This window comes from Tasmannia lanceolata, unplaced genomic scaffold (genome assembly GCF_043159265.1).
Source record: "Tasmannia lanceolata isolate RefF3 unplaced genomic scaffold, GAP_Taslan_0.1 ptg000044l, whole genome shotgun sequence".
Lineage (NCBI taxonomy): Eukaryota > Viridiplantae > Streptophyta > Magnoliopsida > Canellales > Winteraceae > Tasmannia > Tasmannia lanceolata.
In genome coordinates this window covers 25,313,670-25,335,525 of record NW_027518721.1, presented here as the reverse complement: position 1 = coordinate 25,335,525, position 21,856 = coordinate 25,313,670, and the positions used below count along the sequence as shown (strand labels likewise).

The window sequence follows — 21,856 nt, the reverse complement described above, 5'->3', positions numbered from 1 at the left end:
AGAGGATACCAGAAATGGAGCTCTGAATTGACGATTACTCATCACTCACCATTCTTCTCCAGTAATTTCCATACCCTCTCAAAGACTCCAAATCATGAATCCAAAAGCCACTGTTTTCATGCCTCAAACTCCCGAAAGCAATATTTTTACAGGCAGCAATCCGGCCTATTTTGCCATCAGTCCATTCTACGTTACTAGTCGCTTTGCAGCTTGGTGCATTTGTTCACCATTCCATTTGCGAGCTTGGATTTGACAAAGGCATACAACTACTGGAATACAAGCTTTTTAAAGGTGAGACTGATTTCAAATCCAGTTACCACCCTAGCCTTTAAGCTAAAAGAGTTGATGCCATTTCTTTTCATTTACCAGCTCAGATACATGCATGGTTATAAATTTCGGTTTCGGTACCAATTGGGCCTAGGCCAAAACCGAAATCTGAAAAGCTTGGCTGAAATCAGGTACACCAAAAAATTAAAGCAATATTGTAATATTTACCAAATTTCAGCCGAAATTTGGTAGTCTGAAATTTCGGTTTCTGAAATTTCGGTTTCGGTCCGACTGAAATCTGAAATTACTTAAAACCATGGATGGATATAGGTTGAAGTGGAGGCAGCATTCTCAGCTCCCTCCAACAAAGGAGATGATATTTTCACTCCCCCTGCATTACGCATGCGCCCCCCTTATAATGTGATTTGACGTGAACAGTGGGCAACTTTAACACTTTTTGACATCAAATCACCTTATAAGGGGGGACGCATGCGTAATGGAGGGGGAGGGTGAAAATATCATCACCCTAAAATTTGTACCAGAAAGGTTCATATTACAGCAATGGTCATAATAATTCGGTAATTCCAGTTGTACATCCTCTCGCCTGAATAAAATAAATCGACCATGAAATAATACACTAGGGGAAAAGAAAGAAAAAAATAAAACAAGAAATAGCCCTAACGCTATCTACAGTAGCATCATCACTCAAAACACACCTTTCCAGCTACTGTGAATTGGATTGATTCTACATTGACTTTTCAATTTTTCCCGAAGTAAGGCCTTTCTGAACCGAATACAACCATTTTACTTTAGATGATATCGTTGATGCTTCTCAAAATAAAAATATGAAAACAAGATCAGAACATACACATACAAATCTGAAATCATTCGAAAATGAAAGATGAGGGATCCCACAATCCTCCATGAGCAAGAGATTCAAGAGGAAAGCTGAAACCTGCCAGTTGGTTTTCGCTTTCTCCATCCCTGAACAAAAAGGTTGGTTAAAGTCCAGATAAGGAGACGATCATTTGAACCCCTATCAAAACTGTTATATGGAAGTAAAGAGAATCATAGAACTTACAAATATTGCATAGTAAACAAACGTGAGTCCTGCTAAGACAACAAATGCAATCTGAAACACATTATACCTGTATACACCAAAGTAAATCAGTAGCAAATACATTATCTGGAAGCTAATGGGGTGATATCATTCTGTCACATTGTTCTTTTTTCTCAATCTTTTGTGGAGAGTGGGGGGTGTAGTATTTGAGCACAAAGATTTTGTGAACAAAAGAAAGATTAATCATCAATAAATAACTATAAAGTATTGATTGTATGGTAATGTGCTAGCTTATCAAAGTGACGGAGGGAAAAATTGTATCGAACAGTGTATCAATCAATTGGGTATCCATGATTCATGGATTATGAAGGCCGGTTGTAACTTACTTGTACAGATACTTTATTCCACGAAGAGACTGCAATGTATGGCCAAATATTTCTTGAGCTGCTGTTGCTTGTGCATAGTAAGCAAATGCTGTAGCACAGAACTGAATCACACTGCAAATTGGAACAAAAATTATAACCACATTGATACGGAAAAAAGGTTTTTAAGTGTTAAAAACACATGATGAAATGCTTGCAGAAACAATGTGATGCGCCTAAAATTTTGAACAATTATTGCCTCCACTTAACAGTTTAAAAAAAACGATTGCCTCTACTAATATTTTCTCTTCCAAATTTTGAAAGCAATGTAAAATAGGAATAATTTATTTTCGGGTCATACTTTAGCTCCACCCATAGCCATATGAATGGTTGAGGTTAATTCACCACTAATAATAGTTGCTTACAATTCTACCACATCCATCATATTCTGATATTTTATTGGATAATCCATCAGCTATCTTCTGAAATCATGTTGCAATTTTTTTTTTGAAGGGTAAAATCATGTTACAAATGATAGTGGATAAATCCCTGACTATTACTACTGGCAATCTACTGTCAATCCTTCACGTAATGAATGAAAGAATGAGCTAGTCCAGTGTCAAATGTTGAAAGCCTAACGTAGTCTAACAATTCGGAAAAAAAAGTACGTAATCAAACGTAAATACCTGATGGAGCAAAGAAGAATGAGTCCCACATTGAAAAGGAAAGAGTTCATGAGAGTTCCTCCCCACCTGGAACCAATTTGGTTATGTTTACAAACAATCACAACAGATGTCAGTCATTCATCACATCATCCATAAGAAAAAAGGATATTGTCATCAAGAAATTGGAAAATTCAGAAAAGTAAATGTGGCAAGGTTCAGAACTTCATTGGATGAATAGTTATGAAAACTAATCTCAGACCGAGCATCATCGCCCCTGCAATCACTGCAAGAAGAAGGTAGAAGCAGAAAAAGGCAAATGCGGCGGTACCTAGAAGGCCTGTTCAAGTAACAAAATATTCAAGTCAGATACAGAACTCATTAGGTAAACGAAAAGGAAAAAGAAAGGAGTTTTTCTCATTACGTACCCCATACGTGATCCAATTTGATGAAAACCTCATTCAGAAAAGGGGAAAGAGGAGGATCAATCAACAAATATATAATAATATGTGCAACCCAAGCCACTGAAACAATCAACCTGGAAAGCATATACGGAACCACGACTTGATTACACTTGCTCATCTTCCATGGGACAATAACAAAATAATCAGCCTCAGATATTCATTTAAACCACTCAGAAATCGCCCAAAAAAGCACGATGGCAAAATAGATAAAGTTACTAGAAGCTAGTCCTGAAAGTAGAACATTGGAAAGAAAACATAGAGATACCACCGGCATAAATACATTAAAAAAATTGAATTCATAAAAAATGGAGAGAGCTCCAACTGATACTAAAATAATTCTACTAGTTTCTCTTTCAAATAAAACAATTCTACTATAATAACCCTCTTTCAAATGGAAAGTGATGCAAGTTATTGTGATAGGAGAAAAAAGGCATAAAACAGCATTCACCAAGAATTACCGGAAACCTTTTATAGATTAACTTAGAAAAAGGTAGTAGAGTTGATAAAAGCGTGGTTTATGAGACCCTTTTTTAATGGTTAAGAATTGAAAGAAAAGCAAAGGGAACAACAAATGACCGAGCTGGTCAATAAAAGGCAAAAGAATAATAAAGCAGCAGAGAGAAAATGGAGGGTCTTTTTTTTAAACGAAAACAATTTTATTAATAAGAAAAAGAAACCGAGATTGTCAGAAACAAGCCAAAAAAACAACAAAAGACGCAATCAAAGGGGAAGAGAATCAAAGATCTCCAACGCAGTCGTGTCCACCTGGCTCTGACTAGCCCGTCCGCCTCACTATTAGCTGATTTCTAAACGTGATGGACATTGATCGCATGACTTCCAATTCGGTCCAAAATCTCTTATATAGTGTCCGCACATCTCCGCAGATAGGATATACTTGATCTGATCCAATGAATCATGTTTAGGGAGTCTCCCTCCACAATGAGATGTTCCAGCTCCGCCTCCTACACCAAACGCAATCCAGTAAAGAGAGTGTGCACTTCCTCATTAGTCGAATCTGAACAAGCCAAAGGACAGGAAAAGGCTAAATTGATACCATCATTATGACTCATGCAGAAGACCCGCCAAAACCGGATGCCTTTGGGTTCCCCAAACTCGACCCATCAAAGTTGAGCTTTACAAAACTTAAGGGCGGGGTCAACATGCGGGTAACCTTATTCTGAGGGATTTTGGTAGTGCAAATAGCGTCCCACAATCTTCTGAGAGCATGGCTATTAATGCCTCGGAACTCTTGGAGGACACTGGCCCATTGCATAACCAGTGAGAAAACTTGCTAGTGCAATCTGTGGCAGCTCTTGGCTACCCCTTCGAAGATTTGTTTGTTCCTTTCCTTCCAAATAACCCACATGGTCCCAAGCACGGATAGACTTCAGAGTTTCCAGCCCCTTCCGAGCCAAGGGGCGAAAGCCCATCCCTCAAACAAGTCTTCGATATGAGTGAAGACCCAGATTGTATAAAAAATTTGGAACACAAAAGCCAGATTGCCCTAGTCAACCTGCAATGCATAAAGATATGATTTACCGACTCGCAAACGTAACACATAAGGCACAGTGATCCACTTAGATAATTTTGTGGCTCCGAATATGACCCACCATCAGAATTTTTGTTAAGGCACGCCACCCCCAGCAAAGGCACGAACTCCAGGAGGAGATAGAGTTCTCCAAGCTCTAAATGTTGGCGAGGGTGTGGTTGCTGGTGTGAGACGACGATACAGAGAATGAACAGAGAAAACTCCATCAAAGTTGCAGGTCCAAATTATCCAAATCGATAATGGTCACGAACTATGAGATCCTCTCTAGCCGGCCTATCGTTGTATCGAAAGCAAGGTGTATGGCCCTGAGGTTGAGCCTCTAACTCAATGGTAAAGACTACGTTCTTTGGCCATGAGGTCCGGGGTTCAATCCCAGCTTACCTACCCAAAAAAGCATAGCCCACAATAACATCTAAACTCTCCTCCACTGCATTAACAAATCTCCAAGGAGAACCTCGCCCTCTGTTACCCAATAGATGGCATTAAGTGAGTGACTTCAACAATCAGCTTGTGAGGGCAACACGATCTACAAGCATGATGCCTTTCCTAAGCGTGAGCTGTTCAACCGTATCAAAATCCGCCACACCAATGGGACCCAAAAAATGCACATCTCTCCAAGTGGTCAATACCTCTAAGAATCCCAAAATCCTAATGAGCCAGTGTTACTTAAGCCAGACCATCAAAGTTCAGCTCAAGGAAACCCAGAGAGAGAGAGAGAGAGAGAGCACCGTCCCCTCAATGCTCTAGAAATACCCATTGCACCTCAAACAATGATGAGACAAACCACCAGATCTCACCCACAAAGTCGCGATGGATGGAGATATGGCATGTCGTCTCATCAATCCTGCCACACAAACTACATCTACCCGATTTCGACTCCGCAGATGATCCACCGTGAGGATCTTGTCAAGGCAAGCCATTAACTGAGGGATTGCTGAAATTTGCCACTCCCTCAAGCAATGACATAAGGTTCGGCATACATGTCGAACTGGCAAAAGATCACACAAGAGAACCCACTTGGGCATACCTTTTAGATCCTTTGGTCCTAACCGGCAACTGACTCTAATCTACTCATAAACTCAGTCAAGATGTGCAGAACTCAACAAGGCACATTGAAAAATGATAGCCTAGACCACCATACCGACCTCCCATCTCAAAGATTCCGCAAAACTCACATCGCAAGAAGCAACACTGAGGAGGATAGGGAAGTCCTCCCTAAGAGACCAATCACCACATCAATATCCAATCCACAAAAGGACAGTCACTAACCTCGCAAAAAAATATACTCTCATTGGGATAAAGCTGACTTTATGATACTTTTATGACTTTGACTTTGTAGGGACTCCGAGAACATTTCATGATTTTTATTTTTTTTATAAAGCTGACTTTATTAAGTAAAAACAACCGTACATTGGGATGGAGGGGACGAGGTGTCCCCCCCATCACTCAAATAACAATCCAATAAGAGATTGTAAAAGATACAATAGTACTCTAAAAACCATCCAACTGCGCCTGTGCACCTGTAGAAAAAAACTCTACTGTATGACGAATATTCACTCCATCCCAATGTACCAAATGACCAATAAGAGTCCCTACAAAGTCATCCTCCCCAGTCAAGGTCATACTGCTCCACAATCACAACTGGTAGGACTGCTCTTAACAAGATGCCAAACCCACTTGCCGAGCAACAATGAGTTCATCACTCTGAGACTCTTGATTCACAAACTTCTTGCCTTCTTAGGCTTGCATAACACGTCCCAATGGTCATGATAATACTTCCTACATTCCTCCTTGTCATTCCATAAGGAAGTTCTACTGCAACCTCTCTAACCAGTCAAAGAAAAAACTCTCTAGCCAGTCAATCATGCTCATAGGAAAGGGAAAGAGGGACATAAGATACATTGGTATACTAATGAGAACAGACTTTGTAAGTTTGATTCTACCCCAAAGAAATGAGACGCTTCTTACAAAGAGTCAACTTCTCAACACACTCAAACATAGGATCCCAAAGACTCACGTGAGGCCACCCCACACGTAACAGAAGACCTAAATAAGAGTTTGGGATAATCCTTGACATGAGCCCCATAATACAAGCAAGGCACTCCACCTCCTTTCTTTCCAACTTGACTACCATAACCGATATCTTTGAGAACTTCTCTCCAGCATGCCACCGCTTCATAACATCAGAGCACCACCTTGAGGTTCCTCACCTTCTCCTCACTAGCAGCGCTGAAAAGAAGGGTGTCATCCGCATATTGAATGTGCATCATTTCCAATCCCAGGGAATTCTAAACAAATAATGGATAAGCCAACCACAGTGGGCCTTATCAAGCATATGACTCAATGGTTTTGCCTCGATTGTGAATAAGTCCTTAGGAGAGGGGATCTATTTGGCGAAGGTTCCTTGCTCTCTTGAAGAAGTCCTTAGAAGATCCATTCACCAACACAGAGAACTAGGCAGAAGAGAAAGGAAGGTGGATCCACCTCCTCCAATGAGCGCAAAAACCCATCCGATCCCATCTAATAGTTGAGGCTCCACTACTCCACCCTGTCAAAGGCTTTATCCCTATCGATTTTGCAAAGCACCCCATTGAAGCCGCTCTTCTGTTATTAGTCCAAGCACTCATTGGTAATGATCGTCTTGTCAAGAATTTGACTCCCATGGATAAAAACACTCTATTGTTTTAGAAATAACTCTCCCAATAACAAGGCTCAACCAATAAGCCAACACCTTGGCCATGATCTAGTACACGCGCCCCACCAAACTAATGGGACAAAAATATGCTAATTGATCTGCTCTATCTCGCTTAGGAATGAGGATAATGAAAGAGGCCACCACACTTGTATCAAGCTGCATCCCGTCAAAAAATTCCTCAAGCATCTTCATAGTATAATTTTTTTTGAATGGCTACATCTTCATAATATTGGCTTGAAAATTTCTCAAAACACTTACAAGAATGCCAAGAAAACATCATCATGCCCAAAAGCACAGCCTACTTTCATTGATAAGACCGTCTTTTTAACATCCACAACAAAAAAAGGGGGTCTCTCAATGTCCTCCCTACCAGTAGCCTCAAGAGAATCAAAATACACCCCTTCTGACTTTGGAAGTGACCACCTTCAACGTATAGAGGGACTCATAGAAACTAAGAATCTCATTGGCGATGGCGGTAGGACAATCGCACAGGATAACAACAATCATCAAATTTTTAATCCAATTGAATCACCTTCCAACACTTGTGATGCTGTGGAAATACGCTGTGTCTTATGCTAGTAATTGTGCCAATATTTATAAACGAATATAGGTCTTTAACTCTAGAAGTAGTCCTATAATTTATTTAATAACCTTCTAAAACAACAAAATGGAAAAAAACAAGATGCTTCAATAAATGTAGTACTTTAAATCTCAACCAGCATAGCATACTTATAGAAGCAGCAAAAATGAAAAAACCAAAGCTTAATGCCATCAAGATATAAGTCAAATTTAGGTGTTATTCACAAATATTGTGGTTGAGCTCTTACCCTACAACCCCCAGCACTAGTTTCGCCAAGTATCCAAGAACAGTGAAAGCCCAAGAAGCCTCTGCCTGGATAAATTATGTAGTGTGAAAAAACAGAAGAAATAATAAGCAAACATGAATGAGTGCCACTAAGGGCAGCATGTCATACATAATAAAGCAATCACCTTTTCTCCTTGCGGATACATCTCCTCCAAAGCATTCACATCTTCTTCCAAGAGAAGCAATTCCTGCAGGGTTAAGCTAGCATGAAATAAAGTTGTACACAAACATTGCCAAAACACTATTTCTACACAACATTGCCCAAACACTAACCAGGTATACAGAGAACACGTGCCTACCAATTGGCAACGAAAACCTCCAATGAACCAAATAAGGTTTGATACATGTGAAATGCTCCTAAAATACTACCATTCATCCAAATAATGACTGCAGAACTCATTAAGACCGTATGCTGGTATATTCCTGTACGGATGAAGGACCGGTGTCGAGCACATGTTAGACTTGACAATCCATGGGTATGAGTGACACCTCTAGGTTTTTGTTATCTATTTGCTTTTTCTGAACTCAACTGCCACAAATTTACATTTACCGAGTTGTATTCATCCATAGTATCCATAATCCTAAATGGAGGATCACACAAGATGACATAAAGAATCAAGAGGTTAAGAAGATGGGGTCATTCCTTCATTTTAATTGTTTTATTTAGTTTTTATAATGTTATTTAAGTCTTTTTTAGTCATAGAGGTAGTAGAGTCTTTTTCCATCAAACTTTGAACAAGCTATGTAGCTAAACTATAGGTGAATGCAGCTAAAAATATTGTAAAAAATGCATAGGACAAACCTAATATTCAAGAAACACATACTTGAGATATTTGAAATGATTTTTTTGTTTTTGAATGGTTGAGATATTTGAATTGATAATGGAAAAGACCAATGAAGTTTTTCCTGAAATAATTAGAGTGCATAATTTGCAAACCAGCCACATGGAACGAGATCTTGTTGAAGAAACAAGTACTTTAACAATAAATGGCACTCAAGCTTTGTCCAAAGATGGGCAACCATTCAAGAGCATTCCATAAGGATCCAAACTAAATACTAATGAAAGCATCAGCACTAGAAGCTTCAAGTCATAAAGGTTTCTAGAAGTATATTCGAGTTGAAAAGCAAACAAAATTATTTTACTTAACATGATAAACCTCAAGGCAGCAAGTAGTAGAAAGCTGTATTTAAAGATGAGCCAAATGGCACTACCTTCGCAAACCAAAGAAGACATAGGCACAATCGTTACAAGCTATACAGAAGTGACATAAAAAACATAACCATTGAACGAGACTGTTATAGGTTTGCAGATGCATGCACCCAGATATGGATGTCTAAATTCTGAACAGCCAGATGTTAAAGTGTACCTTTTCGACTGCCTTAACATTTTTGCGCCACTTTCTCCCCTTAGAACCACTTCTCTCTTCTTGATGAAGTGCATCAGCTGCCTTCTTCAATTCTTTAGCTTTCTTCCCCAGTTCAGTTGCCTCCTGCAGGATTCCATTGCCAGATCTCCATAAGCAAGCACGGCCCAGTATAACTATCAGTAAATATGAGAGGGAGAGGAGTGAGGAATTTAAAGCATTTATACAGCGGATGCATGCAAGGAGCACCTTGATATACTGTGAACGAGTAATGACGGCCTTTGGACGCCGAATAAATGAAAATATAAGTCCCAAAGGCAGGCAAGCAATCCCAACACCTCCAAATATCTAAATGAAAAATAAAAAAAGGCAGCTGCTGAGAATTTCATATTCGCATAGCAAGTAAAATACAAACAAAAAACATCTAGGATAGAAGCTTGAGGTTCCATGGCAAAAGAACATACAGAGAAAAGAACTGATCCAACAATCGTAGCAAGAGCAACCACGTATTCTGGAAAGGTGGCGCGCATAGTCCAAGTCGTTTCTGACGAAGCACTCGCTGCGTATGCAGAACACTGAAACCACACAGCAATGGTCAAAGACATAGATCAATTGGGAATGTGAATCATGACTGGTAATCATACTGTTTTGAGAAAGCAATCGATAAAAAAAGGGGAAATACGCAATATTATATAAATTGTTTTATCAAAAATTTAGCCACATGAAAGAAAAGTCGTGCTTAAAATGTTACCAGAGGAATCAGAAACACCCATAAAAAATATAAGCACTAGTCCATGAAAGAAAATAAAGATATAGAACCTGATGGTTGGATGCACCGAGACATGGCTGAGCACTTGACAATCCAGTCCAACTACTTGGGAAGTTTGCTGCTGTTGAAGAAAGATGTCTAACTGTGAAGTCCACCTTTCCAACAAGCCCTGATACCTCCAAACAGAAACCAATAAGCAACACATCGGGTGACATAAAATAGAAAAAAAAAATTATTGATTGATGTGCTCTATTGTCCATGTAAAAACTCATAGTTGAAGGCACTTGGTTCACTTTTCTAAGAAATTGGAAAATCAATGAGGAGAAGCAAAATTATACAACGCAGAGACGCACAGTTTTCCAAAAGCACAAATATGAAAACCAAGGAGTCTGAATAGCAGCCATTACAATCAGCATATCACATTAGCTAGAGTGCCTCAAAATCCAGTATAAGCATTTGAATGAAACCATCATGAAATATTTTTTAACTGAGAATGAGATGATCCAATGGCAAATGAAACGAACATTCCTGCAAGAGAAAATTGCAATGAACTAACCGTATAGGATCCCAAGAAGAAGAGCGCAAACGATGGCAGTCATCACGACCCAGAGCAACGCACTCTTTATCCTATTCCCAACGCTCCTGTCCACAATTAGGGTTTCATTTCATTGAAAATTGATAGAAAGCAGAAACCCTAAGTAGAGAGATAATAAGGAAAATAGAGGGTTTTACTTGTCCTGATCGCCTTCGTAGTAGAACATGGCGAAAGGGATGAAGAAGAAGACGAGGATAGCATCGACGATGTAGATTGCGAGCCAGAGATCCTTCATGGGTAGGGTTAGGGTGCAGGCTCCGTTGTAGATTGCGTTGTGGCAGGCCTGCCGGTTAGCGACATCGGCCGGCAGCATTAGGATGGATATGGCGGCAATGGAAAGGCCAAAAACAACGACCACCTTCGGGAAATAGGCCTGATTCACATCATCAGGATGCTGGTAGTTTATTAGGAGATACACGTTGAAGATCAATACTAGAACGCACATCACTATTGCCACGATTACTAGCGCTAGATTGAAATCCCCCATTGTTTTTTTTTTTTTTTTCTCTCTATCTCGGTCTCAATTCTAAGGCCGAGATCTCTCTATCACTGTCTAGATTTCTCTTCTCATCGAGGATTTCTATCAACCTGTGTTTTTTCTGTTATTATCGGAGATCGGAAAGGGAAACGAGGGAGAAAGAAGAAGAAAGGGATTTTTCACCTCTCTATCTATCGCTATTTTCTGTCTGAAGAAGACAGAGGGGTCTCTGGGTTTGGTTTTTGCGATGAAACTGAGTCGCGTGCTTTAGATGTGATTAAAGCAATGACCCTCGGAGGAGTAGTAATAACGAATGTGACATTTCACATTTGGGTCGCTAGTTGCTGTTGTTCAGTCGGATTATGATTTGTGTTATAAGAGGAATGATAGAGTGGTGTTTTTGTCAGTCTATAAACATTCTAACATGATTTTTAGACAACCTGTCAAGGGAGAGGTGTTTTCTGCTTTGACTTATATGAACCCTTGTTTTGATATTCGCACTCCCTCGTCTAAATTTCAAATGGACACGCGTTATAGACGAGTGTTTCAAAACTCAGCCAGCCAAATCTGAGTCCACTCGCCTCGGCTCGTCTGCCCACGAACTGGATTGATTTGGCTACAATAATCCTTGTTGGCTGTTGCTTTATTTTAGACCTGGCAAACGGGCGGGTTGGGTTGGGTTACCCGCGACACGCGGGTGCAGGTCAAACGGGTTGGGTAAAAAATGCACCGTAATTTTTTGCCAATAAAAGTGTTTTTTTTTTTTTTTTTTTTTTTTTTCAGTGATAAATTCACCCCCTAATTTTCAAAATGGATGATACAGCCTACACCATAGGATGATCCAAACCGTCCATTTGATGGGCCACAACGTAAATAGGTTGTGCCCCAAAAATTATTTCCATAGGATGATCCCAACCATCTGACCTATAGAAGTTTCCATAATGTGAGTTCCTCTTTAGATCGGAGGGTTAGAATCATCTCCGGTAATGATTTTTTGAGCGCAGCCTATTTACATTGTGGCCCATCAAATGGACAGTTTGGATCATCCTATGGTGTGGGCTGTACCATCCATTTTGGAAAATAAGGGGTGTATTCATACATAGAAGAGACTTAGAAAAAACAAATAATCCAATCTCAACCATTGGTTCTTTTCTAATTTTAATTCCACTATTCCAGCCACTTGATGACTTGAACCCAAACAAAAAAAAAACAAAAAAAGGGAAGAAATAAATAAATGGGGGGGTTCACCCGCCCAACTCTTGTTTTTGCGGGTTGGGTGGCCCGTAGGTCAATTTTGAAAGGTCACTCAAATGTCAACCTGTACCCGCAAATTTCCCTCCAAAGATTTCATTAGGCCAAAAATGGATGGTCAGGATTATACAGTAGATGGGATTGCTTTTTTATATGGTGAGTGGCCATATGGTCTAGTATTTTTTTCAAGTAGTAATGTATGGTCCAAACTCCAAACCGTTCATTTCTTGGGGCCACAACGTGAATAGGTTGTGCCCCAAAAATCATTTCCATAGAATAAATGAGAGCTTGGTTACGACCATCCTATGCAGCTGATTTCTTGAACACAACATATTCAAGTTGTGGTTGTGGCTCAGCAAATGAACGGCTTGGATCAATTCATCAAATGAACACTTAGGGTTTATGTATTGTACAGGCTTTATTCGTTATTGTACCTGCCTATTTAAAGGATATGAAGGAGAAGAGTAGGGTGGATAGAAACCCTAACAGGCGTGCCGTTGTTGGAGAGGAGAGAGAAGGAGAGAGGTGCTAGGGTTTGAACATTCTCCCAAGAAGCAGTAAATAAATAGGCATGGCGATGAAGGGATTATCACAAAAGGAGGCGGACATGACAGCAACCAAGTCATGGGCAATTATGAGTTAAGGGAAGCTTGTTTTGAAGGTCAGTAGAGTGAAGATGAGGTTGAATTTGAAGTCCAAAATAAATCCAACCTTACCGCTAGTGGGAGCCAAGCTCTTTCTCGCTCTAAAGTTAAAAGGGGTAGAACTTCAATTGTTTGGTCTACCTTCACTCGTGAAGACATAAGACGTCCCGATGGGAAAGTAGAAATTAGAGCAGTTTGTAAACATTGTAAAAGGGATCTTAGTTGTAATGTTTCGAGTGAAACGGGCCACTTAAAAAGGCATGCCGACGCTTGTAGAAAAAGCATTGCCCATTATACCCTAAGCAAACTCAACTAAGTCACACGTCTAGTTCAGTAGGAACATTTTCCTACTCTATTGATAATAATAGAAGAGAACTAGCCGCATACGTTATACACTCCGAACAACCAGTTGTTTTTGGAGAAAATAAATGTTTTGAAAAATATGCTAAACAAGCTTTAAATCCTGCTTTTAAAATGGTACATAGAAATACTCTAAAATCAGACAGTTGTAAACTTTTTAATGAACGTAAACAACAACGGATTTCATATTTTGAAGGATTTAATGGGAAAATTACACTTACTTCCAATAATTTGAGTACCAAAAATGGTTATTCATATATTTGTGTAACCGCACACTATATCAACTCTAATTGGCTTTTACAAAAAGAATTATTAGCTTTAGTCTTTTTGATTACCCACATACTGAAAATGTTATATCAACACATATTTTAAATACTGCTCGTGGATATAATATTATAAAAAAAAAATTATAACTCTAGATAATGCTAGTAATAATACTTCCGCAGTAGAGTTATTAAAAACTGAATTGAAACCTATTTTAAGTGGGAAATTTTTTCATATTAGATGTGCATGCCATATTTTAAATTTGGCTGTGCAAGATAGTTTGACTCTTTTTGACCCACAAATAGAAAATATTAAAACTTATATTACATTTATCAATTCTTCAATGTCTAGAAGATAAGAATTTGCAAAATTATGCAACACCTATGGAAAAGGATTTTCTAAATTCAAATTAGATGTTAGACATAGGTGGAATTCAACTTAAATGTTGAAACATTGCCTCCTATATAAAAATTTAATTCAATCATTTGGTAATAAAAATATACCTCAACCTCTCCGTTACACTGTAGGTCTCCCAGGTTGGAACACTTGTGAGGGTTTCATGAGTTTTCTTGAAGTTTTTTATACTGCAACTAATGCTATTTCTGCTGTTTATAAACCAACCTCAAACATAATTATAAGTAACTTATATAACATCACGCTTACTTTTAAAAAAAAATAGAACTGAAAGACATGAACAAATAATTGAAGTCATGGAGGCAAAATTTTAAAAATATTTTAATGAAATTATACTTTTATATTCCTTCACTACAGTAATAGACCCTAAGTTTAAGTTACAAGGTTTAGATGTCTTATTAGAAGAGTGCAATAATAACTTCGGTAATGATCCTGAAGATTCAGGGAATAATATAAATGAAATTAAATCATTATTAAGGTCTATGTATCATATATATGAGGTGGAACATGGACAAAGAAGACTCAGTTATTCTACGAGCTCGGAGCCTAAAAATAATCCAAATTTTACTTTAATAAGCCTAAAAATAGCAAAACCTAGTAGTGTTGGTGAAGCATCTTGCAATAAATTATCATTGTATGGGGAAAATGAACATTATATCAATCCCGAAGAATGAGAAACTTTTGAAATTTTGCCTTGGTGGAAAGCAAATGAAAAAACATATTCAGTGCTATCCGTCATGGCACGTGATCTACTAACCCCCCGGTGTCTACAGTAGCATCAGAGTTCGCTTTTAGTGCAGGTAATAGGGTTTTAGAAGACAAAAGAACCAAAATGTCATAAAAAAACATTGGAGATATGTGTGTGCTTGAAGGACTGGCTTGATGCAGATGCTAGGATACAAGGACCGGAAGGCTCAAGCTCATCATCTGAAGATTGCTGAAGACTTTTAATTTAGAAGTTATTGTAATTTCAAAGTTGTATTTTTTTTTTCTCTTTTTTTTCCTTTAAAGGGTTAGAGGCAATGTTCTATGTTCTCCTCAACTCCTATTTTCTTGTTATAATATTTGATATTAATAAAATTTAAAGGTACCGCCCGGGTTCATGAATAAATATTCCGGGCACAATCGATCTTTGTTTTTAAATTACTATTGTAAATGAAATTGACAAAAGGGGGACCAAGAACAATTCTCGGAACTCCGTGGGATCCTCACGGAGTTCCGAGAAATGTTCTGTTTAAAAAAAAAACTTTCTCAGAACTCCGTGGGAATCCCACGGAGTTCCAAAAAATGTTCTGTTTCAAAAAAATTTCTCCGAATTCTGTGGGGATCCCACGGAGTTCCGAGAAATGTTTTAATTCAAAAATAAAAAATAAAAAACCCAGCACGGCCCATGAACCCTTCCGTGCCTGGCCCGGCTCGCGGGGCTATCCGAGCCTCATTTGGTCGTGCCGTGCCAGGCTGTTTGCCATCTTGACGGGTACCCGTGGGTTCACCCGACGCAACCCCTGTTTTTGCGGATTGGGTTACCCGCGGGTCAATTTTGACGGGTCACTCAAATGTCAACCCGTACCCATAAAATTCCCTCCAAAGATTTCATTAGGCCAAAAATGGATGGTCAAGATTATCCAGTAGATGGGATTGCTTTTGTATATGGTGAGAGGCCATATGGTCTAGTATTTTTCAAGTACTAATGTATGGTCTACTCAATGATCCAAACCGTTCATTTCTTGGGGCCACAACGTGAATATGGTTGTGCCCCAAAAATCATTTCCATAGAATAGATGAGAGCGAGGTTAGGACTTAGGACCATCCTATGCAGCTGATTTCTGGAACACAACATATTGACGTTGTGGTTGTGGCCCAGCGAATGAACGGCTTGGATCAATTCATCAAATGAACACTTAGGGTTAGATAGAAACCCTAACAGGCGTTTATGTATTGTATAGGCTTTATTCGTCATTGTACCTCCCTATTTAAAGGATAGGAAGGAGAAGAGTGGGGTGGATAGAAACCCTAACAGGCGTGGCGTTGTTGGAGAGGAGAGAGAAGGAGAGGTGCTAGGGTTTGAACATTCTCCCAAGAAGCAGTAAATAAATAGGCATGGCGACGAAGGGATTAACGCAAAAGGAGGCCGACATTCAGATGATGCTCGCCGCCGATGTTCATCTCGGCACCAAGAACTGCGATTTCCAGATGGAGCGCTACGTTTTCAAACGTAGAACAGACGGTAAACATCTTATTTCTTAATTCACTCTCTTTATCTTTTTATTTATAATTCCTCGCTATCTTCTTTCTTTCTCGTCAATCTGGGCTTTCTTTGATTTATTTTCTGTCTATAGATAGTAGTAGATTAGATCTGTTGGTAAATTGTAAAATTAAAGTATTGAGAGCAGAAAACGTGCTCACGTTGCTGATGCCGAAATTCTAACGACCTTTGTAGATTGTGAGATTAGGAAGAAGGGAATTTGAGATGATAACTAGTAATAATGAGATTGTTTATGGGCAATACAGATATGATTCACTTCAGATCTTGAAGGCCCTGTAGAAATTTTATGTGCTTATGCCTCATGGGGATATCGAGGGTAATAAGACGAAAGGTGAAAGACTTAATGCTTTTCAAAGGGAGAATCAGACCTTTCGCTCTTTATCCATTTCATGCCGATAAACATGATTTTGTGTTGAAGTTGTGGAACTTAGACTTTAACTGAGAAAGTCATTTTTTAAATTTACTTTGCATTACTAACAAGCGTATATGTGAAAATGTTTTAGGGTGTGTGAAGTTGATTAATTAAACTTTAAATCTGGGTATCAGGTTATGCTATTTATACCATTCAAAAAAAAAAAAAAAGTTGTGCTATTTATAGCACTGAAATTGGAGAATTCATTTTGACCCATGATTGTTTTGACATTGTTCAAATTGTGACTGCCCAAAAGAAATATAAGAAATGCTCAAAGAAATATAAGAAATGTGGAATGAAGCCCAAAAGATGCACCTTTGATTTTTTTGTCTTCCATTAACTACCCACTTTCTGGGAATTCGGTGCTCAGCTTTAATCTAAACTTGTTATCTTGTCCAATTTCCATGTCCATGTGTTGTTGCGTTGTACACAATTGAGGAGAATTGGGATTTAGTTCTTGTTGTGGCAATCATCAGTTCATTATATTGTTCTGGTTGTAACAGGGGTTTCTTAAAACAACCTGTGAAGACTAAATATACATAATCGTAGTTAGTAATAACATGTGATATATATTGTAAGTTTTCCATACAGTATATAAATATGCTGTAATATGTGTTGTTTATTGATGGTATCTATTATACTATGCACGCGTTAATCTCTATAATGTTGGTTAGGAGTAATGTTTGTTGTCCATCTCTCTCTCTCTCTCTCTCTCTCTGAAATGATAGATAGCAATGCATGTAGCATATTAAGTTATGGAACTTAATATCTACTGTATATATAGACTGAAGAATTTGTTGCATATTAATGGGATTTTATTCATTTATCCTAAAAAATATTTGCATGCATCCTCACTATTGCATATGAAGCTACTTCTGTAAAGTGCTAACGTTTGTATCAAATGCCCATTTTATTGTACCAGTAGATTTGACAAATAAAGAATATAATGTATATTCAAAACCAGTTAATACTTTGTTCTGCGAAATAAAGAACATAATGAATATTCATTAACCAGTTAAAACTTTGTTCTGCGACAATTTGGAGAGATTATTCCTAACTCTGTTTGCAATTCATCATTGGCTTTTGATGATCAGGTATCTACATCATAAACCTTGGTAAAACATGGGAGAAACTACAGTTGGCTGCCAGGGTTATAGTTGCTATTGAAAACCCTCAGGACATAATTGTTCAATCTGCAAGACCTTATGGTCAGAGGGCTGTTCTTAAGTTTGCACAGTATACCGGTGCACATCCAATTGCTGGCCGTCACACACCTGGAACCTTTACGAATCAGCTTCAGACATCATTCAGTGAGCCTCGCCTTCTCATCCTCACTGACCCTAGAACTGATCACCAGGTAAACCACTGTAGTATAATCTTCTTCCTTTTTTTTGTTTTTTTGAATGGTTCCACTATAGTATAATCTCAATGTGTTACATTGACAATCTCATGTGTTCTTTGAATCTTATGTTAGCTTTAAATTTCCTGCAGCCTATTAAGGAAGCTGCACTTGGAAACATTCCTACCATTGCTTTTTGCGACACAGATTCTCCTATGCGGTATGTTGACGTTGGCATTCCAGCCAACAACAAGGGGAAGCACAGCATTGGGTGTCTATTCTGGTTGTTAGCCAGGATGGTTTTGCAGATGCGTGGTACTATTCTTCCGGGACATAAATGGGATGTGATGGTAAGAATCAGGGGAGAATTACAACTTCTTTTTACCTTTTATTTTTAGTTTATTGTTTACATAGAAAAGAAGTTCTTTGGTGTCGAGTGAAGTTTAGTTTAGCCGGTGGGTCAATTGATGTTACTTCATTGCAACATTGAATTCATGGGTGTTTTCCCAGTTTGCAAAAAAAAAGGAAAGGAAGGAAAAATATTGATTAAGATTCCCTTTCTGCCTTGTAAACCTTTAATCTCCGTTTGGTTGAAAATACGTTGATGCTGGGCAAGTTATCTGTCAAATTTCGATTGACAATGCATTTGGTAGGCATCCTCTTGCCACATTGGCTTTCAACTTACTTCCCTTTTGGATCACATAGACCCAAAAACATCTCTTGCTGTTTCTGTCTCAAACGAGCAGAAACTTGGATGAAATTTGGAAAAAAAAAATTTCTTTTTGGCCTCCTGCTCATAGTTACCGGATTCACCATCCGCCCTCCGATCCGTGATCCGGGGTCGCACGATCCTAAATGTGGTTCGCTAGCGACCCGGATCACAAAAAATAACTAACTGCGGCGACCCGCGAGAGAGAAAGAGAGAGATGCATATAGACTAAGAGAGAGATAGAGAGAGAGCTACAAATTTTATATATTTTGGGATGAATTGGAACTAGAGCTTTATTTTTGAAAAAAATATGTAGGGCATACATGAGGTTTTTTTATTTTTTTATTAAATGGATATGGTATGGACTATGGAAGGATATTCATATATTCCAACGGGAACTTTCTTTTTGAAAAAATATGTATGACATACATGAGTTTTTTATATTTTGTGTATTAAATGTATGTAGTGTGTACAATGGAATGACATCTTGTAAAAATATATGAAATTATATATATATACCCTCATCGTACCGCGTACCGGGCTACCATCGTACCACATTCCCGTACCACGTACCGGAACGAACCGCTTTCCAGGTAACATTGCCTGCTCAATGTTCATCGTTTTTTTAGTTAGTAATAAAATGATCTGTTATTTATTGGTACTGTTTGATATCCCTGCCATTCTGGTGATTAAATAGTTGAAATCTTTCAGCAGTAGAAGGCATCCATGTTTTTTAAATTGGGTGCAAAATAAGCCTGTGTGACCATACTGATCGTATTCCCCCCCCATGATACCTTAAGTTTAAGAATAGTGTCCAGGCTCCAGCACCCTTTATGGTTTGCATAATGACTAAATATCCCCTTGACAGATCTATTCTGATTTGAATTAGATTCTTAGGGGACGTTTGGATTCTCGGATTTTAGAATCTTGGTTTTTAGTTTGAAAATAGTGTAAAAGATGGTTCATGAGCAAGCTGCTGGATGCTGTCGTGTCAGCGTTTCTTGGATTTTAAGTAAGAAAACCACATTTTAGAAACCTCTCCCCCATCTTGAGATTTCTAAAATGTGGTTTTCTTACTTAAAATCCAAGAAACGCTGCCAAGACAGCATACAGCAGCCAGATCATGAACCCTCTTTTACACTGTTTTCAAACTAAAAACCTTGATTTTAAAATCCGCGTCTCAAACGGCCCCTTAATGAATCCATGTGAAATATGTCATTCTTTTCACTAATTGTGGAATTTAGTTTTAAAACCTCTTCCTTTTCTTGACTCCACTTTTTTCTATGTTTTTTTAATCCTTGTGCTCGTACCTCTTACTGATTTGTTTTTGAGAACAGATTGATTTTGATTCTGCTGCTGCTGGTGTGTATACAGGTTGATCTGTTTTTCTATCGAGAGCCAGAAGAGGCCAAAGAACAAGATGAAGAGGATGTTGTTGCGGCCCCTGATTACGGTGTCCCTGAATTTTCAGCAGCTGCTCTTGCAGGAGATCAATGGCCAACCCAAATGGGTGACACTCAGTGGGGTGCGGATGTGGCTGCTCCTCCTGCCATTCCTTCTGTTCCTGGGGTTGACTGGACCGCACCTCCAGGTCAGAATAATTGCTGCCTTACTCTGATCTCTTTAAATTTCTAAAGATGAAGGGTTTAATTTTGTAGATTTCAATGGTTTATTCTTCGGGCCTGTTCGTTTCAGATTGTGACAACCGATTGTGAGCCCCAAACCTATTATTGGACTCAAAATTACATTTAAATTTGAGTCTGATAATAGGTTTGTGGCTAACAATCGGTTGCCATAATCTTAAACGAACAGAGCCTTAGAAGATTAATATGAGAAGGCCATAGAATGGACAAGGCAAGCATATATAGTGGGAGGAAGATTCTCCTTGGGTGGTGCCCCTTCTGCTTTGGAATTTCGTGGTTCCTAGAAACTTTGGGTTCTAAAATATAGGTTATTTATTACTCTTGGTTGCGGACCACTTCAGAATCTACTGATTCCTGGAATAACCCTTGTAACAATTTATTTTTATTTCTTATGTTTGGGAGAATATTGTTTATATTCTTGATCCCTTCCATATCATCATGACTGTTTAGTATTTATTAACTATACTAACACAACTCTGTCATGGACGACAGTGGTAGCAGGTGACGGATGGGATACAGCTGCTGCGCCGCCACCGATGGTCTCTCCTGTGTTAGATGTTCCTCCTGTCACTGGGGCCACAAGCTGGGAGTGAAGAAATTTATATTGAATTTTGGTTTTTAATTGAACCCTGCAGCAGATGCCCTTGTTTGGAATTTTGTTATTTAGATCTGTTTTGTAGTTTTATGGGAAGCTCTTATGAATTCTTAGTTTTTAAGCATTCTCTTTTCTGAGCAATGTATTTTCTTTTGATAGACATACAGGTAAGTTGGATGTTTTGGTTTTATTACTTTTTTCAATGGTAATAAGAAACTGAGGATTTGCTTGCTTTTATCTGATGGCATAGGCTTCTATTGGAATGATTTAGTAGTATTTCTTGTGTGTCATAGGGCACAGGAAGTGAAAATGTACTTTTTCTATACTCTGGTGAGAGTGATAAAGTGAAATCCGAGAAATAAGGGTAAAAAGGTCTACTGCCCACACTGGACTTTCATCTTTTGGTCCTGTTCTGTTTGGATTTGGGGACTGAAACTGATTGTGCGACTCGAAACCAATATTTGTAAGATTAAAGTAGTACAGAGCTTTCCTTAGTTATAGATCAAGGGCCTAAGAAGGTTTTAATGGGATTTGATTTGGGCATGGTTATGCCTGGGGTTGGGTTCTCACCTGGATGAACACGGTCTTCTGTTGGATGCTATGATCCAGAAATTACACTGATCGGACCTTGTCAGGTACTGCAAGTGTGGATGAACGATTTACATTCACCCATTCGGTCATATCATGGGTTCCCAGATACATCTTAGTTCTGCATACCTCAACAAACCCAGCCAGTGAAAACTCAGCAGTAATGGCTGTTAAAGCCTTTCCAAAGTTCCCCCCTGCATCCCTAGCTTTTTCGCCGTCTGAGCTTCATCCCAGATGGTTT

General features: G+C 38.7%; 2 protein-coding genes across 2 annotated transcripts; one reads left to right on the top strand and one right to left on the bottom strand.

Moving 5' to 3' along the window:
* Window positions 1-968: 968 nt before the first annotated feature.
* LOC143863502 (LIMR family protein At5g01460-like) lies at window positions 969-11,366 on the bottom strand. Its single transcript, XM_077374181.1, has 14 exons — window positions 10,790-11,366; window positions 10,614-10,699; window positions 10,108-10,226; window positions 9,753-9,863; window positions 9,538-9,636; window positions 9,292-9,414; window positions 8,050-8,112; window positions 7,887-7,951; window positions 2,780-2,889; window positions 2,577-2,691; window positions 2,376-2,441; window positions 1,714-1,824; window positions 1,349-1,415; window positions 969-1,251 (listed from the first exon to the last, which is right to left on the bottom strand). The coding sequence occupies exons 1-14, from the start codon at window positions 11,137-11,139 to the stop codon at window positions 1,204-1,206; spliced, it is 1,533 nt and encodes a 510-aa protein (XP_077230296.1). The 5' UTR covers window positions 11,140-11,366; the 3' UTR covers window positions 969-1,203.
* A 4,672-nt stretch (window positions 11,367-16,038) lies between these two features.
* On the top strand, window positions 16,039-21,264 carry LOC143863557 (small ribosomal subunit protein uS2-like). The gene is made up of 5 exons (XM_077374266.1): window positions 16,039-16,290; window positions 17,836-18,098; window positions 18,233-18,430; window positions 20,164-20,380; window positions 20,925-21,264. The coding sequence occupies exons 1-5, from the start codon at window positions 16,164-16,166 to the stop codon at window positions 21,023-21,025; spliced, it is 906 nt and encodes a 301-aa protein (XP_077230381.1). The 5' UTR covers window positions 16,039-16,163; the 3' UTR covers window positions 21,026-21,264.
* Window positions 21,265-21,856: the final 592 nt, after the last annotated feature.

Coding starts and splice junctions, on each gene's coding strand:
- LOC143863502 (XM_077374181.1), bottom strand. CDS start 11,139: ATGGGGGATTTCAATCTAGCGCTAGTAATCGTGGCAATAGTGATGTGC. Junction 9,415..9,537: donor CTCGTTCACAGTATATCAAG/GTGCTCCTTGCA, acceptor GGAATCCTGCAG/GAGGCAACTGAACTGGGGAA. Junction 1,825..2,375: donor ATTCTTCTTTGCTCCATCAG/GTATTTACGTTT, acceptor TCCAATTTGCAG/TGTGATTCAGTTCTGTGCTA.
- LOC143863557 (XM_077374266.1), top strand. CDS start 16,164: ATGGCGACGAAGGGATTAACGCAAAAGGAGGCCGACATTCAGATGATG. Junction 16,291..17,835: donor TTTCAAACGTAGAACAGACG/GTAAACATCTTA, acceptor TTTGATGATCAG/GTATCTACATCATAAACCTT. Junction 18,431..20,163: donor GACATAAATGGGATGTGATG/GTAAGAATCAGG, acceptor GTGTGTATACAG/GTTGATCTGTTTTTCTATCG.